Raw genomic sequence first — 18,240 nt, 5'->3', positions numbered from 1 at the left:
ATTGATACCGAAAACACCGGTTACGATACCGGTATATGAAGGTGAAAAACGGTAGTGAACCGGTACCAGAAACGCCAAAAGTCGGTACCGAACTGGTACTTAAGATATTTCGGTTCGGCAAATTTGGTATCGGTACCGAGAACAATTTACTCATCTCTGACCACGTGTTTCATACGAACAACATTGTTACCATACAACTTTTTTGGTTGATTTTCTTTCGGTTATCTTTTAGTGTTTTTTTCTACATTCTTTTTATTCTTGTCAGCGGTTCCATTTGCAACACGCTCGTAGTAATTTCAAAACACAGACTAAATAACAAAAGAAGTTCGCCGCAACGCGGCGAACTTCTTTAAACCTAGATAGAACCTAATCAATAGTGTGTTAAATATTATAATAATATATATAGTTTTTTTAATAGTTTTGTTATTTTAATATTATAATAATAATAATTATTTCCTTTACTTTTTAAGTTGGATTTGGTGTACATAAAGCTAAAAACTGGTACTTGTATCAAAAACTGGCACTAGCCTGGTACAAAAAACGCCAAAAGTCGGTACCGAATTGAGTTTGAAAACTTTATAGTTTGGGAAATACGGTACTGCTACTCGGTACCATTTGCTCATCCCTGATCACGGGTACCCTACGAACAACAATGGTGTCGTACAATTTTTTTTGTTGATTTTCTTCAACTTTTAATGATTTATTTTTTTTTAGTTTTAGGGGTAGGGATGAGTTCGGTGCCAAACGATACTGAATCGGTACTTGTATCGAAAATGTCGGTTTCGGTACCGGTATATGAATGTAAAAACTGGTAGCGAACCGGTACCATGAACGCCAAAAGTTGATACTGAATTGGTACTTAAGATTTTTCGGTTCGGGAAATTCGGTACCGGTATCCAGTACCATTTGCTCATCTTTGACCACGGGTTTTATACAAACAAAAAGATTACTATACGACTTTTTTGGTTGATTTTCTTTCGGTTATCTTTTAGTGTTTTTTTATATATTTTCTTTTTTTTTCTTGTCAGTGTTTCTGTGCGCAACGCGCTCGTAGTGATTTCAAACACATGTAAACATAGACTAAATAACAAAAAAAGTTCGCCGCAACGCGGCGACGGTGATAAACCTAGTAGTAGTTAATTTTAATATTCTATTATTATTTAATTGAGATGTATAAGGGTTATTTCGTAGATAGATCACATAGATGCAACAAACTTGAAAACTTTAAGAAAAGTAAAACAATAACGATATCACCACGAGAGGATTGAAAAGCTAACAGAAAATGAGTATCGCGTTGCAATTTGTCGCCGCCGCAGCATCGCGCGTTGTGTAATACTTATGACATATATCCACCAACCACAATAATGCTACCATAAATATTATACGAATAAGAAAACTATCAGAAATGAGTGCCGTAATGCAAAGCGTCGTCCCCACCGCGTCGCGCTGACAGCCTATTAGTATATTTTAGGGAAGTTTTACTTTACAACTACAGTTTCATTTCATGAAGCGAGAGATTTGTATAATCATCTCTCTCATCAAATCAAACCCCTAACCCTAAATTCACAAAATCAGATCAACACTTGAATCATTCACTCACACTCCAATCAACATGAACACATCACCCTGCATAAAGGAAGTCGTCAGATCGGCGCTGGTGGCGTTTGCCCCGGACGCGCCGTTCTTCGCCGCCGGAACGATGGCCGGAGCCGTCGACATGTCGTTCAGCTCCTCCGCAAATCTCGAAATCTTCGGACTCGATTTCCAATCCGACGATCGGAATCTTCCGTTAGCCGGTTCCGCACCTAGTTCCGAGCCGTTTAACCGGTTATCGTGGGGGAAATCGCCGTCGTCTGTCTCCGAAGAGTTCTCACTCGGTGTTGTAGCTGGTGGTCTTGTTGATGGTAACATTGGTATCTGGAACCCTAGGTTACTAATCAGGTAGTTTACTGCTTGTTCTGAACACTGAAGATGTTAGGTTTGGGAATTGTGATGAAATGTTATGTAAATAATGTTATTCATGTGGAATATGTTTGATGTAGTTTTGTAGTTTTTGCAATTGTTATATCCCGGTTAAGAATTTGGCGATTTCGAACCGGTTATGTAATTTCTGCTGTTTGGACTTTAAGTATAGTGTTTGTGATAGTGTGATCTGATAAGAGGATAGGATGCTTAGTAAGTAGCTATAAAACTGAAGATGTTTGGGTTCGGAATTGTGATAAACTGTTATATAAATATTAATAATATAATTTGTGTGGAATATGTTTGATATAGTTTTGTAATTTTTGCAATTGTTAATGCTTAGTTAAGAATTTGGCAAACGGAAAAAGTGAACTGATTATAATATTACTGGTGTTTGGACTTTAAGTATGGTGTGATCAGATAAGAGAACATGATGCTTAGTAAGTAGCCAGTAGGTGATCAGTTTGCATTCTGGTATGTGTGGCAGATGGGTTGATTGGGTCAGATTGAGTAACTGACCGAAACACAGAAGCATTGTGATTAAATTGTTTTAATGCTAGTAAATCTGAGATATATGATTCGCTCTTTATTTAGTAGTCTCCGCGAAATGTTATGATTTAACACAGTTGAATAATCTGTTTACATTGTAGAGCAATGCTATCATCTTGTGTTAATGATTTATATATTTGATTTTAACACAGTTGAATAGTCTCCGCGAAATGTTATGATTTAACACAGTTGAATAATCTGGTTACATTGTAGAGCAATGCTATCCTCTTGTAGTCTCCGCGAAATGTTATGATTTAACACAGTTGAATAATCTGGTTACATTGTAGAGCAATGTTATGATTTATATATTTGGTTTTAACATAAAACCTCATTAAGAAGTGCAACATATATCTTTCTTGTGTTAATGTCATTTAGTAATAGTGTTAGATTTTCGTTTTAGAATGCTGTTTGGAAATATATAGGGGATAGAGGAACTTTGATGTGTGCCAAGGTATGCTGTGATTATCATGAGAAGAAGTAAAGAATAATCTAATAGTTATTTCTATTTTCTAACCTTTTCATGCTCAATTTATGTATTCTTCATTTCTTTTAACTGTCTATTGACTAAAATAGTAAACTAGAGTTATGGTTTATCATGCTATTCATATGTAAAGAAAACTAGTATCTGGAAGTCTCATTAGTTTTCGTTTGTATTTACTGCAGCCCTGAGAAAAGTGAGAGCTCTTATGTTCAAACCCTATCGAGACACAAAGGGCCTGTAAGAATTTTTATTTGTGTTTGCAGGATGTAATATCTAATCATAGGCTCCTTTATACTTCGAATTTAGTGACAACTTTTCATGGCTCTATTCTACATCATTTTTTTTCAGGTTCGTGGTTTGGACTTTTGTTCTCTTCATCCAAGTCATCTTGCTTCTGGTGCCGAAGAAGGTGACATCTGTATATGGGATATTGCTAAACCAACACAACCTACACATTTTCCGCCTCTTAAGGTAACACTTATTAGTCATCAAATGAACAGATCTCTACTTCACATCTTGTGTATTTTAGCTTTATGTTTAGAGTAACAAACCTCTCTATGCAGGGCACTGGATCTGCTACACAGGGTGAAATTTCATTCGTATCATGGAATAAGAAGGTTCAACCTATCTTGGCATCCACTTCTCTTAATGGAACAACTGGTATGGATGGAAATCAAGATTAGTTTAAGTTAGTGTTAACTAGTTTTTTACCTGCAGCGCGTTGCATTGGCGCCATACGCGGTGTGATAAATTATAGACTACAAATCAACCCGACTTGTTTCCGAACTAAATTTACGTTGAAACGTGGAGTAATCCGAATTCATACTGTTGAATGAAAATGTATTATATTTGACCCGACTTGTTTTTCAAACAAAATTTACGTTGAGGCGTAGACCAACTCAAAACGTACAGAAAATAAGCATGTGCGTTGGCGTTGTACGTGACGTGATAAGGTATAGACTACAATCGACCCGACTCATTTCTGAACTAAATTTACGTCAAAACGTATAGTAACTCAAATTTATACGGATGAAAACGTGCTATATTCCATCCGATTTGTTCCGAACAGAATTTACGTCAAAACGTACCCCAACTCAAACTGTATATAAAAATAAAACATTATATAAATTTGACCCGACTCGTTTCCGGACAAAAATTACGTTAAAAGCGTAGATGAACTCGAATTTATACCGACACGTAAAAAAAATAAAACGTAAGAAATTAGTTTTTACCATAAACTCGAAACTTTAGAAATTTGATGGGGTTAAAGTGACATTTACAAAGTTAAGAGGGGTTAGTTTTGACATTGTCACAAAGTTCATAGGTAGAAAGGGTCGGTGGCAAAAGCCACTGACCTTTCTTTTTAAGGTATTATAAATTAAAAAAACTGATTTGTACATTTTGTTTGTTTTTAGTGGTCTGGGACCTGAGGAAGCAAAAACCGATTATAAGGTAAATTTCAGGAATCTCACATAATGATTTTGTGATGTACTGATGTAAACCTGAACTTTTAAATTTTGCCAATTCAGTAATAATATTTAAATCTACAGTTTTTCAGACTCAGTTAGAAGACGATGCTCGGTTTTGCAGTGGCATCCAGATTTTGCCACACAACTTATTGTTGCTTCAGATGATGATACAGCACCTTCTTTGAGGGTAGCGTTTTCTTTTTCTTTTTAACATATGTACACATAAATGTGACATTCATGTAATTGATCAACTTTTGCCATGCAGTTATGGGATATGCGGAACACAATGACCCCACTGCGGGAGTTGGTAGGTCACACTAAAGGTACGATGATAATCGAAATGCGACGTATGTTTTTTATTTTATTTATGTGTTTTGTTAACAAACTAGTATTCCAGGTGTTGTTGCAATGTCATGGTGTCCTATCGATAGCTCCTATTTGCTTACCTGTGGCAAAGATAACCGCACGATTTGCTGGGACACTAATTCAGCTGAGGTCTATTTTAGTTTTTTTAAGTATGTTATATATATTTTTGGTTTGAAGAATATCTGAGCTATCATGATGGAAAACCATTTGCAGATTGTCTCTGAACTTCCAGCAGGAACCAACTGGAACTTTGATGTGCATTGGTATCCAAAGATACCAGGAGTTATATCAGCGTCCTCATTTGATGGAAAAATTGGTGTTTATAACATTGAGGTTTGCTGTAATAGTAAAAAAAAATTATATCCATATCATCTGTTTGATTGTTATGGAAGCTTATATATGCCCCTTTGCAGGCTTGTGCTCGCTATGGTGTTGACGAGAGTTACCTTGTCTCTGGTAAAGTATCTCTTCGTGGTCTTTTTTTTACACTTGTAATTTTTTTTTTTTTTGTATTTTATTGAAGCATTTGGTTTTAGATAAAGCTGAGTGGAGGTGATGTTCTTATGATTTTCTAATGTAGTTTTTTATTTGCTTACTATTTGATATTTTAGTCTTAAGTCTGTTTGCTATCTGATAACTTAGCGTTACTTTTTTTATTAGGTAATAATGAATTGTCTTATCTAATCGGTTTGCATAATTTGTATTTATAAGGTGTGTGCTCATTATTCTAATAGTTGTACACGTCAACTTTATAGTTTAGTTAAATAGTTTTTATTTGTACACTTGTATGTCATGCTGTGATAATTGTATGATTTCTTTGAAAAAGTTATTTGTATTTTGACTATTTTCTGTGATCAATTTAATATATGGTTGTAAAAGTCGGTATCTCACCGGCCAACTAGCGCCTAGTGGTTCTTACAACTTTAATGTTCTGAAGTATGAGTTTCTTAATAGCTGTTCAGCGTCTAGGTTCTTACCATGTTTATAATTTGATTGTAAATGTTAAAAAGTTAGATTAAATGTTCAGATTGTTTTTTTTTTACTTCAGTCAGTAATTCCAGTGTTATTTAGTGATTCTTTGTTTGTGTACATTATTTTTTCTATAATCTTTTTGAATTCTAAAAATGCACATTTTGAGCCTTGAGGGAATATTCAAATAGAAGGCATCTATTAATATGCTACAAGTGCCTTGACTCTAGGGTTACATGCAATTCACTTTGGAACTCTTGTGCTCTTCTGAAATTTCATTGCATTTATATGTAACTTTGTTTATTATTTACGTGTTATTTTGTTTGCAGCACCACTAAAAGCCCCAAAATGGTACCAGCGCAAAGCTGGAGTCACTTTTGGATTTGGTGGCAAGCTTGTTTCATTTCACTCAACTAGTTTGACACCTGGCCGCTCCGAGGTATTTCTAGCAGCTTTAGTTATTTTTCACTAAATTTTTTTCTTGTTATCTGAAATTCTGAATGTTGCAAGTTGCAACTTTTAACCCTTTGACTTATGAATGGGTCGAACTGGGTTGAGTTTTTATTGAAAATGGATCAAATGAGAGAAACAAAAAAAAAGCTAAAAGGAGAACATGTCAAGTGGGTTGAAAGTCACCAAAAGTCTGTTTTTATGCATACTTCTTAAATCGTGTTGTTTATGGATTTAGGTTATTACTAGTGTATTTCATCATCAAATCCTGGCCATTGATTATTTACACACGTGTATGGCCAGGATTAGTTCGCAAATACACTAGTGTTCACTCTTGAACCTAATCCTATTACGGTAATCAAATTAACACAGTTATTACATGTATATAAAAATAGAGTAAAATGTCATTTCGTCCTTGAGGTTTGGCCAGTTTTACGTCTTTCGTTCAAAGGTTTGTTTTTGCGCATCTGGATCCAAAAGGTTTGAAATCTTGCCATTTTCATCTGGCCCATTAACTCCATCCATTTTTCTCTGTTAAGTTGTGGGTATTTTCGTCTTTTTTGTTAACTTAAAGGGCAATTCGGTCTTTTGAATACATGTACATTATGCTAAATGCTTTGTACATTTTGCAAATTGCCTTTTAAGTTAACAAAAAAGACAGAAATACCCCTGACTTAACAGAGAAAAATGGATGCAGTTAACGAGCCGAATGAAAATGGTAAGATTTCAAACCTTTTGGATCCAAACCTTTGGATGAAAGTTGCAAAACTGGCCAAACCTCAGGAACGAAAATGGCATTTTACTCATAAAAATAAGAAAGGAACAAAGAAGTGGTAACAGGTCGACCCAATCCTATCAGTTACGAAACGTACTAAAATGACCCATTACTATTTACTACATCTATCCATTATCTGTGTTGGGTTTCAGATTAATGTGCGAGACTTGGTTACTGAACTCAACTTAGTAAGTACATCATCTGAATTCGAAGCTGCAATGAAGAGTGGAGATAAATCGTCACTGCGGCTTCTATGTGAACAAAAATATCAAGAATCTGAGTACGTTTCTCGGGAAATAATAATTTTTATCTGCTATATTACCACATTATTCTGAATGTAGGTTTTGATGATTTGTGTAAGCAGATCTGAAGACGATAAAGAAACTTGGGGATTCTTAAAAGTCATGTTTGAAGATGACGGAACTGCAAGAACAAAGCTTTTGAACCATCTCGGCTTCACTTTACCAGCAGAAGTAAATGAAACAAATCAAACAACTGAAGATGATCTTTCTCATGATATGAGTTCTCTCAATCTTAAACAACATGAAGTGATTACCGAAGGATTTGTTGCTGACAACGGGGAAGATTTCTTTAACAATCTTCCTAGCCCTAAAGTCGACACGCCTGGGTCAACATCGGTCAACAAATTTGGAACTGAAGGATCTGTTGCTGATGTGGAAGAATCAACAAAGGAAAGTGAGTCACTAGATGGCGTTACTGACTTTTCATTTGACGATGCTGTTCAACGTGCTTTGGTCGTTGGTGATTACAAGGGAGCTGTTGCACTGTGCGTAGCTGCAAATAAAATGGCGGATGCTTTAGTTATTGCACAAGTTGGTGGTGCGTCTTTGTGGGAGACCACACGTGATCAGTACCTTAGAAAGAATCATTCACCATATCTAAAGGTTGTTGCTGCAATGGTGAATAATGATCTTGTTAGTCTTGTAAACACGAGACCGTTAAAGTCCTGGAAGGAGACACTTGCCCTCCTTTGCACTGTGAGTTCTTTATGTCATATCTAGGCCTGTAAACGAACCTAACGTTCATGAACTGTTCGTGAACTTGTTCAGCAGGAAGTTTGTTTATGTTCATTTATTTAATAAATGAACAAAAATGAAGTCATGAACACAATTTTTTGTTCATTTAATTAAATGAACGAACATGAACACGCGTTTTGATCGTTCCTTTATGTTCGTAAACGTCCGTTTATTTTCGTTTATTTACGTTTGTTAATGTCCGTTTCAATTGTGAAATACATAAGTAGGTATATTTGTATAAATACTAAACATAAAAAGGAACTTTCTACTACTTATATACATATAACTAATTGGAAATTGGGCTTTCTAGTAATAAAAATAGGTTTTTCAAGGGAATTTATCGTAATTAATCACCAATTGATATAAAAAATTACTTTATTTTCGTTTATGTTTAGTCAATTATGTTCATTTGTGTTGTTTATTGTTGGTTAAATTATGTTCGTTTGAGTTTGTTTGTTTACATTCGTGAACTGTTCGTTAAGGTTTTAAATGAACGACCATAAACGAACACGAATAAAACAATGTGTTGGATTATATGTTCGTGTTTGGTTAAAGTTAAATGAACGAATACAAACATGCCTCTGTTCGTGTTTGTTTGGTTCATTTACAGGCCTAGTCATATCGCTAGCTGCTGGGCTTCTGTTTATTATGTCGAATAATGATATATTATCTATGCCTGTATGACACAGTTTGCACAGAGGGAGGATTGGACTTTACTATGTGATACTCTTGCTTCTAGACTGATGGCTGCTGGTAACACACTGGCTGCAACCCTTTGTTATATATGTGCTGGGAATATCGATAAAACAGTCGAAATTTGGTCAAAGAATGTTACAAGTGAGCATGAGGGGAAATCCTATGTTGACCTTCTTCAGGTAAAGCATCATATTTAAACTTGAAAGTTTAGTTTCTTATGAATTTATATTATTAACCATGTAATGTTTATGGGTTAGGATTTAATGGAGAAAACTGTGGTTCTTGCGTTAGCAACCGGGCAGAAGAAATTCAGTTCTTCTCTATGCAAACTAGTTGAAAAGTACGCTGAAATATTGGCGGGTCAAGGGCTTTTAACAACAGCTATGGAATACCTAAATTTAATGGGCACTGAAGACTCGTCTCCCGAACTCGTGGTTTTGCGAGATCGAATTACGCTTTTATCTGAACCAGGTACACACGCATTATCATCCACCGCGCCATTCACTTTTATTTGAAAGTTATGCTTTCATTTGTATTTTGAGTTCCGTAATTTATTTATGAGGTCACGCATTGTGCAGTGAGACCAACCAGGCCTAAGGATTCTGCCAACTCTCAGTTACCAACAGCAGCTGCATATGGTTTTAACCAACAGAATTCAGTCGTTGATCCCTCTCGAAACTATTATCAGGTGCTTGTGTACTCCATTTTCTTCACATTTCTTTATGTAAATCGAAATATCTATACAAAGGTATGGATTTATCAGACATACTGCTAGTGGAAATTTTTTGGTATTACAGGTGGCAAAATTGACGCGGTGGGTTGGTTGTAAAATGGTTCGAAATGGACCGGTCGTGTCGTGTCGTGTCGTGTCGTGTCGTGTCGGATGACGTATGGATTAACCTGTAAAAGTAGTTAATGCGATAAAATATTGGATATCGGCTAAAGAACGATATTCAAAGTATAGGTTAGGATATTGGTAATTTTAATATCATGCAGAATTTGTATATATAGCAATTTAACACTTAATAATTCAGTATACTCTCCTACTACCATTAACAAATTAACCTTTTGCAACTTGCAAAACACTAACAGTTGTAGCAAGTAGGAACTGATTAAGACTTGAAACACTAACAATTAACAATTAAGACTTAAAACACTGATAACAACAATAAGAAGAAAGACAAATGGTAGAACTAAGTAGAAATGTACGATATCGGGAAAATCGGTGATATATCAGTCAAATATTGGTCGAATATTGGTCAATATCGTCGATGATATCGGTACGGATATTCTGACTGATATTTTGCACCGATATTTTACCAGGGGACCGATAGTCGATATATCACCCGTATATCGGTGATATATCGCGATATTAACTACATATGTAACACTGTCTAATAGACTAATACTATCACATTGCTTTATAAATAGTTGGTGTGAAGAATGTCATTGCAAAACCTGTATTATAATATTCTTCTAGTGATGATATTGCTGTTCTTCAGGATGATGTTACCTATAACCGTCAAAACTATCAACAAACACCTGCTCCTTCATACGCCCCTCAATATCAACAGCAACCGCAACAGCCTACTACTTTTATTCCAGCCCCTGCACCTCACACTCCACCGGTATGTAAATAGGCATAGTTTATTACAATTCTTTAGTATTTGTTTGAACATCGGGTTGCTAATAAGGTTTTCACTTGCGTTCTTTAGGTCGGCTTCACTCCACAACCACCAATTCAACCTGCTCCAAAAGTGTTTGTTCCTAGTGCCATGCCAGTTATGAAAAACGCTGACCAATACCAGCAGGCCCCTAGCTTGGGTTCTCAGATATATTCGGTAAGTGTATATATATCTATATGAATAGTTTTGTATTTTTCAATTTTGACCCATTTACTCGAGTGAGTCGACTCCGGCTATGTTGTATTACCTGGGTCAAAGACGTAAAATCAAGAAATATTAGCTCATGTCATATGGGTCGAAAGTCCTTCATCTTGTATTGTTAATGTATAAAACATCAGGAAACGTTGAGTAAAATGCCATATTCGTCCCTGAAGTTTGACCAGTTTTGCGACTTTCGTCCAAAGGTTTGTTTTTCCGCATCTGGATCCAAAAGGTTTAAAATGTTGCCATTTTCATCGGGCTCATTAACTCTATCCATTTTTTTCCGTTATGTTAGGGGTATTTTCGTCTTCGAGTTAACTTAAGTTGATGCTAAATGTTTGTACATAAAGTGAAAAAGACCAAATTGCCCTTTAAGTTGACGAAAATACGCCTGACAACGAAGAAAAATGGATGGAGTTAACGAGTCAGATGAAAATGGCAAGATTTCAAACCTTTTGGATCCAGATGCGGAAAAATGATATGTGCCCATGACTTTACGTTATTTTCAATTGCAAGAGTTTTCATTTTTAATTAATTGTATGTTTATGGTTTTTGTCACATGGTTAGTTGAAATAGTGAGGGAATAAAGGCAGTAGTGGGAGTATATACCCATGATGCCATGTTTAGTAGGTAGTGGTTTTGCATTTTTATCTCCATTGTAACTATTTATAGGCATGTTTTATTCATCAAAGAGATAGCCAAGAAAATTAAATAAAAAATGCTTTCTAATTTGCTTTCTAGTTTCTTTCTATTTGCTTTTGGCCAACGAAATCGTTGGAATCATATCAAAAAACAAACCTTTGGACAAGACTGGCCAAACCTCGTGGACGAAAATGGCATTTTACTCGGAAACATTTTATAAAATTAGACTATTAATGAAAGAATATAGCATCTGTACACTAATTATTGAAGAAAAACTAAGAATTTTGGACAAAAGGTTTTTCAGGGCAAGCCAAATCAAACAAAATTTACCCATTTTTAAAAAGTAAATCGAATGATTTCTGCTGCTGCTGCTATAATGAGATTGTGTACTAGTCTCAGGTGAATGCTAGTTCTAATTACCAAGTGGGACCACCAGTGGCTGGTTCACTAGGCCCTGTACCGTCTCCAATGGTTCCTACGCCTGTGCAGAAGATGTCACAGGGTGTGGGACCTACACCACAGGTAAGGGGATTCATGCCTATGCCTATAAGCAATACAGGACCTCAAAGAACTAGTTCGGGTCAACAAATGCAACCGCCCAGTCCTCCACAGCCCGCTGCACCTCCTGCTCCACCACCAACCGTACACACAGCTGATGTATCCAATGTACCTGGTAAATATCAACCCCTTCTGTGTTACACATCCTTATTTATCATTTTCTCTAGAGTAAAATGCCATTTTCGTCCCTGAGGTTTTGCCAGTTTTTCGACTTTTGTCCAAAGGTTTTTTTTCCATCTAGATCCAAAAGGTTTGAAATCTGGCCATTTTCATCCAGCTCGTTAACTCTATTCGTTTTTCTTCGTTAAGTCAGGGGGTATTTCTGTCTTTTTGTTAACATAACGGGCAATTCGGTTTTTTTCAGTGGTATTTAGTCTTTTTACATAAAGTGAAAAAGACCGAATTGCCCTTTAAGTTAGCAAAAAAGACGGAAATACCTCTGACTTAACGGTGGAAAATGGATGGAGTTAACAAGCCGGATGAAAATAGCAAGATTTCAAAACCTTTTGGATCCAGATGCGGAAAAACAAACCTTTGGATGAAAGTTGCAAAACTGGCCAAACCTCAGGGGACAAAAATGGCATTCTACTCTTTTCTCTATAACATAATGGATATTTTGTTGTATCAAAGCTTTGGATATGAGTTGAGTTGATCTTTTGGTGAAGTTAATAGACACATTAAGTTTATTTTGTGTTACAGCACATCAACGGGCGGTTATTAGCAGTTTAACGAGACTTTTTACTGAGACATCAGAAGCGTTGGGGGGTTCGCATGCTGTTCCAGCTAAAAAGCGGGAAATTGATGACAACTCAAAGAAATTAGGTGCATTGTTTGTGAAACTAAACAGTGGTGATATATCCAAAAACGCGTCTGAAAAGCTTGTACAACTCTGTCAAGCATTAGATCGTGGAGATTTCCCTACTGCGCTTAAAATACAGGTAACTTCCATTTATACAAACAAGGTGTCAATTCGGGTTGATATTTATACAAACAACCGTTTTGTCACTACTGAAAAGGAAAAATAATAATATGTGGAATGTTTGTGTGAATTGATGCAGGTTGATCTTACAACAAGTGATTGGGACGAATGCAGCTTCTGGTTAGCGACACTGAAACGGATGATCAAGATTAGACAGACAGCAAGATGAATTTAGACACCGCTTCTTGTTTGTACACAACAAGTGCATTCCCAGACTTTTTGGATCTTAAAATAGCAGCAGCAGGTATAGAAGTCAGATACTTAGGAGGATGTGTGACCAGACCAACTTGTGTTTTGTTGTGTGGATGATGTTTGCCTTAAAGTTTTGAGGTTTAGTTTCTGATGATTACCATTTTACATGAGGAAATGAATATGTAGGTTTTTTACTAATAGGGATGGTGTTATAATGTTGTTATATGGCATTTTTACAACTTAATGTCTTGAACCTACCTATCAATAAGCCACTCATTGTGTTGACAAAACCTATGGGAGATGGGGCCATTTGATATTTAATATATCCTGGGAATGTGCACAAGAGATGGACCAAACTTGTCTTGTTGCTACAACTTGTGGTAAATCTTGTCAGTCAACCATCAAATTATCATCTTCTTTATTGACCATACTGAGTAGAAATAATGATTCTTTAAGATATTGGCATTCGTCTTTCTTTCGGGGATGATATAAAATCTCGGAATAATAACCTAGCCATCTCTGCTATCTCTTATTTATTATTGCAAAGATGCATTTGACCCAATTGAGATGATAATCTGATATCACCAAACATTCAAAACAAAAAATTACCAGCTCTAGATTGATTTTAAGAGTTTCAATTGTTGTGATGCATAAGCCATGACCTTATCTCGTTGCATCCCAAAAGACATGCTATATCTTTCATTAATAGGGCAAAACCAATTCACTAGAGATTTTTGAGGTTTGGAAGAAAGGTTTCTTAATTATTTCCCACTAAATTTACCATCTTTTCAGGTTAACTTTGCCAACAGGAAGACCAATTAAAAATATAGAATCTTAAATGAATCGCTGATGATGATACCTAACCAATCTAAGAAAACTTTTTAACTTTTGTAGGAGAACCCCATTTTATGACCGTCTCAACTTTCGAGACGGGTCAATTTGTATCATCCAAAAAATTCTACTTCTCGCAACAAAAAAATAATCACTCAAGGGTACCTAGGAGATAAATACTCCAAAGGCGTGCCCCAAGTTCAGCTCCCACCGGTTAACATAAACATTTAAATACTTTTAACGTGTCGTTGAAAAATATTTGACCTAGGTTAATTAGAGCTAATGTTTATATTTCATCTATAAACATCCCGCTTGCAGTATGCGCATATAATGTATATATGTGTGGGCCATCAGGGGGCAAAAGTGAAAGTGCACTAATTTTAACGTTATTTTACTAATTTCGTGAAAATAACGTTAAAAGCTGAGGACGGTTAATCATGCATCATGTGGTGGCATTGATAGCTGAAAGACAAAAGGGTACATACACTAATCCGTCTTTGTCCCAATTACTGAGTGTTATGTGCCTTATGTCCAAGGCTTGATGCAAAACTACTATCGAGCCGAGGGTCTCACTGAAAGCAGACTCTCTATTCCTACGGAGTAGAGGTAAGACTGTCTACATCTTACCCTCCTCAGACCCTACCTTTGCTTTGCTATTGGTGGTATTTACTGAGTATCATGATGATGATGTTGTTTTTTCATCTATAAATAAAACATAATCTAAGTTAGGCATGTTTCCATTTAAATAGATTGATAAAAGCATCACCCTAACCCTCAATATGCTAATTTCAAGTCCGTCAATTCAACACACTTATCAAACATTCATATATATCATTCTAATAATGAATCACAAACAAAGTTAACATGATAATTTATCAAATTTTGACAAATTGTCAAACAATATAATTTTCTATATCGAAACCAAGTTCATACAAAGCCTTTAAATAATACTAATAATGCAAGTCCAGCGAAGAGAAATGATTCGTTGAATCAGACTCAAAGCATGGCTGCTTACACGTAAATCGTGTGCTACAAAAATGAAGGTATTTGCAGGTTACATATATTTGGTAATGCTTATCTTTACTTGAACTACAACACAAACATTGATGCATAAAGACACCAAGAACTAGCCATTGACTTGAAGCTAATGTAAATCAAGCAAACTGGTTTACCTCTAATTAAACTTATCTACCTCCTGTTTAGGCTGATTTGAGCTCCTTGGCATCTAGCACCTGTTGTAGAAACAAGAAAATTTTGATTTAAAATTAAAAAAAAAAAGAAAAGATTTATTACACATTTAGAGGTTCTCATTGCTCAAATGGAACGCGTAAGTTGACTTAATACTTGCGAAAGAAAATAAAAGCTGAAACGATTTAGATCAAGAGAACTATAGATTTGCATTCACAGTTTTCAAAATCAAGAACGTATGTAACACCCTAGTCAAATCCCATATCGGTCGTAGAGATGAGATATGTTGGGCTCATAAGGAATGCCCGATTAAAGCGGCGTTACAGGGGCATGAAGAGGGATGGGCGTTTCTAGAATAATGTCAAACGAGAGAAAAAAATTGGAAAGTAATTATTGAAAGGGCATTATGATGCTAATGTGGCAGAAAATGCCCCTTAGGGGGCATTAACCTTTACGGTTGGTCTAAGAGGGAGCACAACTCCACAATTAAGTATACTTGGGTGAGAGCAATCTCAGTATGAAGTTTCAACTAAAGCAACCAAAAACGAATCCGGATCTACTTAGGAACACAAAGTGGACTATATTGCTTGGTATGAGGAATAGGTTGTTACAAAAACACCCCACTTTGAAGGATAAGAAGACAAATGACAAAGGTCAACCATCACGAAAACAATAAAAACTTGAACCAATATCAACTTCAACTTAAATTATAATTAAAAATAACTAAATCCGGATCCTAGCTTCCGATTTCAATCTTACAACCTTTGAATCCATGACAAATTGCCAAATTTCAATCAAAAGTTTACCAACTAAGGAACTTTAAACTCATGTAACCATCAAAACTTAACCATAATATTATGCAATATGCATAATATAAACAACATTCAATTTCATAAATGGTACCTTAAGAATCCTCATCATCATCACAATCATCATCTTCATCATCTTGAAACTGGCTTTTGCAGGAGGGCAGTCAGATAAACCTCTCCATTCTTGACACCACTCTGATCCGTCTTCTTCCCAACCACCCATTTCACCTTCTTATACCCTAACTTCCCAATCAACGGCCCATAAACCTTATCAAGATCCACCTCTTTACTAAAAAACCGATCAACCCACAAGAACCCACCGCCCCTCAACACTCTATCCACATCATAAAGCAAAAATTCCAATGCTTGCGCCGGTATCCACCTGAAAGAATTTATCAGAAAACTAACTAACAAATGATAATGATAAAACGTCAATAGCTATCCTAACATTACTCATGGTAGAACAATAACTAACTAACAAACTTAAAGCCAAATTATAACCAAATAACAATAACTATAACAGATAATAAACTCGCCTATTTACCGCCCGCCCACACCGCACAAGATCCAAAACCCCATCAAAGACAGGCAGCCGCTGCTGCAATGGTAAATGCAACGGCACCAATCCCCTAAGTGCAGCCACTTCACTATACGGTGCACCCAAGCTCATTGTAGTAGTCACCACAGTCACATTCTCCTGCTTCATCTGAGCAGCAAAAGTACCCGTACCCCCACCGATATCCAACGCTAACCTAACAACACTTTTCGCCTTTTTCGCAATATCCATTAACTGCGAAATGGGTAGATCAAGATCAGATTTTGAAACCAAGAATCTTGCTTTCTCTTTCTTTAGATCAAAACCCAGATCCGGATTGTAACAATCTAGATTCTTGCACTTGTAATTCGCCCATAAAATGGAATTTTCCGGCACCGGAGAAAAAGGGTTTGTGGGGAGAGAAGGTGATTGGGTTTTAGGGGTGGGGGAGAAGCATCTCCGGCGAGGGAGAGGGTGGCAGCCACGGAGGATCAAGGGTTCTGCGGCGGCGGAGGAGAGGGTGGGGCAGGTGGAAAAGGGGGTGTAGTTCATGTACTGGTGGAGGAGATCAGGGTGGTGGCGGCAGGCGGAGGCGATGGGGGAGAGTTGGGTGTAGAGGAGGAGGTCCGGTGGGGCGGTGGAGGTGGTAGTGGGGGTGGATTGGGTGGTGGGGTGGTGGCGCGTGAGGTGGTTGATGGTGGCGCGTATGGTTTGGAGTTGCCGGAGGAGGTGGTCAGGGACAGGAGGGTTGTTGGTGGTGGTGGTGGTGGTGGGTTTGGTGGTGATCATGGTGGTGGAGAGGTGGTAGAGTGAGAGGATGTTGGTGGCAACCATTGCTAGTAATAATAGTAGATTTAAACCCATTGTGAAACCCATGAGTGTGTGTGTTTCTTGAAATTTAGCCTTAAAATCAAGAAAGATAATCTTGAAGATGAAGAAAATCTTGAAAAGTTTGGATCTTTTTTGGGGGGGTTGAGTTTAAGTATTGGAGTTTTAGTGGAAGTTTTAAGTTTTTAGGGGGAAGAAGAGAGTGACATGATTTAGTGATGATGTTGATTTGGTGTGAAAGGGGTCTTGTTGTTTGAGATCCAAGATGGTGTGATGGTAACCGTTGGATGGCTAGGGAGTTGTGATCGGATGGTGGGAAATATGGGTGACCCGGGAAGGTTGTGTTGTGTGGTCGGAAATTTGGATTCTTTGGTGTTTGGAGGCCACGTGAGATGAGGACCAAGTTTTTACTAAGTTGACCAAGTTGGGCAATATGTAAGAGTGGTGTTTCTTGCAAATGTTGTTTGCTTGACTGACCCGACCAAATGATAATATGATGATATGACTGGTCGGGTCAGCGATGGTCTCAAACGGGACCAACTAAATCATAACCAAAGCCGGACTATAATCAAATGGACAAACGGTAATATGATATAGCTAACATAATGTGGCGGTTTCAAAAGCTACACTAGTAGCGGTCTAACTATATGATTAGAGGTGATAAAATGAGCAAGTTGATGCAATGGGTTAAAACTAAGAATGTTTGTTACGTTTGGGGTTAGGTGATTTTAACTTATATTATGATTAGCATGTCATGATAACAAAATAATTCATGTTCAATTTTCTTAATAACAACAAACTTTTATTATAATATATTGATGATTACTTCATTTTGTTATTAAAAAAACAAGCCATTTTCTACAATGAACAACTAACTCTTTAAAGATGTACGGAATATTAAATGTTTAATATTGGACACAAGAACAAATGTACATACGATGTAATTAATTTTACTATTATTGTTGTTATATTATAAGAAAGAGAGCTATAACTAAACCAACTCATATTGAGGAGAGAAACATAAGAGGACCTCAAGAC

General features: G+C 36.6%; 2 protein-coding genes across 3 annotated transcripts; one reads left to right on the top strand and one right to left on the bottom strand.

Moving 5' to 3' along the window:
- The first annotated feature begins 1,484 nt into the window (after positions 1–1,484).
- On the top strand, positions 1,485–13,268 carry LOC110865861 (protein transport protein SEC31 homolog B). 2 transcript variants are annotated; one of them, XM_022115186.2, is made up of 21 exons: positions 1,485–1,941; positions 3,175–3,229; positions 3,341–3,463; positions 3,556–3,652; positions 4,408–4,444; positions 4,543–4,648; positions 4,727–4,784; positions 4,859–4,956; positions 5,041–5,160; positions 5,241–5,283; positions 6,126–6,235; positions 7,174–7,301; positions 7,386–8,019; positions 8,748–8,933; positions 9,012–9,225; positions 9,333–9,442; positions 10,257–10,382; positions 10,470–10,595; positions 11,676–11,955; positions 12,540–12,778; positions 12,899–13,268. In XM_022115186.2, the coding sequence occupies exons 1-21, from the start codon at positions 1,613–1,615 to the stop codon at positions 12,986–12,988; spliced, it is 3,309 nt and encodes a 1,102-aa protein (XP_021970878.1). In that variant the 5' UTR covers positions 1,485–1,612; the 3' UTR covers positions 12,989–13,268. The 2 variants fall into 2 exon arrangements, with proteins under 2 accessions (XP_021970878.1, XP_021970879.1); XM_022115187.2 differs by having other exon boundaries at positions 1,488–1,941; positions 11,682–11,955.
- A 1,442-nt stretch (positions 13,269–14,710) lies between these two features.
- Positions 14,711–17,431, bottom strand: LOC110865862. The gene is made up of 3 exons (XM_022115189.2): positions 16,376–17,431; positions 15,934–16,221; positions 14,711–15,074 (listed from the first exon to the last, which is right to left on the bottom strand). Exons 1-2 carry the CDS (start codon positions 17,248–17,250, stop codon positions 15,972–15,974), a joined length of 1,125 nt encoding a protein of 374 aa, XP_021970881.1. The 5' UTR covers positions 17,251–17,431; the 3' UTR covers positions 14,711–15,074; positions 15,934–15,971.
- Between the last annotated feature and the right edge of the window lie 809 nt (positions 17,432–18,240).

Source organism: Helianthus annuus, chromosome 15 (assembly GCF_002127325.2).
Source record: "Helianthus annuus cultivar XRQ/B chromosome 15, HanXRQr2.0-SUNRISE, whole genome shotgun sequence".
NCBI lineage: Eukaryota > Viridiplantae > Streptophyta > Magnoliopsida > Asterales > Asteraceae > Helianthus > Helianthus annuus.
Note: the sequence above shows the minus strand (reverse complement) of the source record. Positions and strands in the feature narration are given on the sequence as shown.

What these genes read in the sequence shown, in the direction of transcription:
- LOC110865861 (XM_022115186.2), top strand. Translation starts at nt 1,613, where the DNA reads ATGAACACATCACCCTGCATAAAGGAAGTCGTCAGATCGGCGCTGGTG. An exon ending in CACATTTTCCGCCTCTTAAG is followed by an intron (nt 3,464 to 3,555) that starts GTAACACTTATT and finishes CTCTCTATGCAG; the next exon opens with GGCACTGGATCTGCTACACA. An exon ending in AAGCAAAAACCGATTATAAG is followed by an intron (nt 4,445 to 4,542) that starts GTAAATTTCAGG and finishes TTAAATCTACAG; the next exon opens with TTTTTCAGACTCAGTTAGAA.
- LOC110865862 (XM_022115189.2), bottom strand. Translation starts at nt 17,250, where the DNA reads ATGGGTTTCACAATGGGTTTAAATCTACTATTATTACTAGCAATGGTT. An exon ending in TGTGGGCGGGCGGTAAATAG is followed by an intron (nt 16,222 to 16,375) that starts GCGAGTTTATTA and finishes AAATTCTTTCAG; the next exon opens with GTGGATACCGGCGCAAGCAT.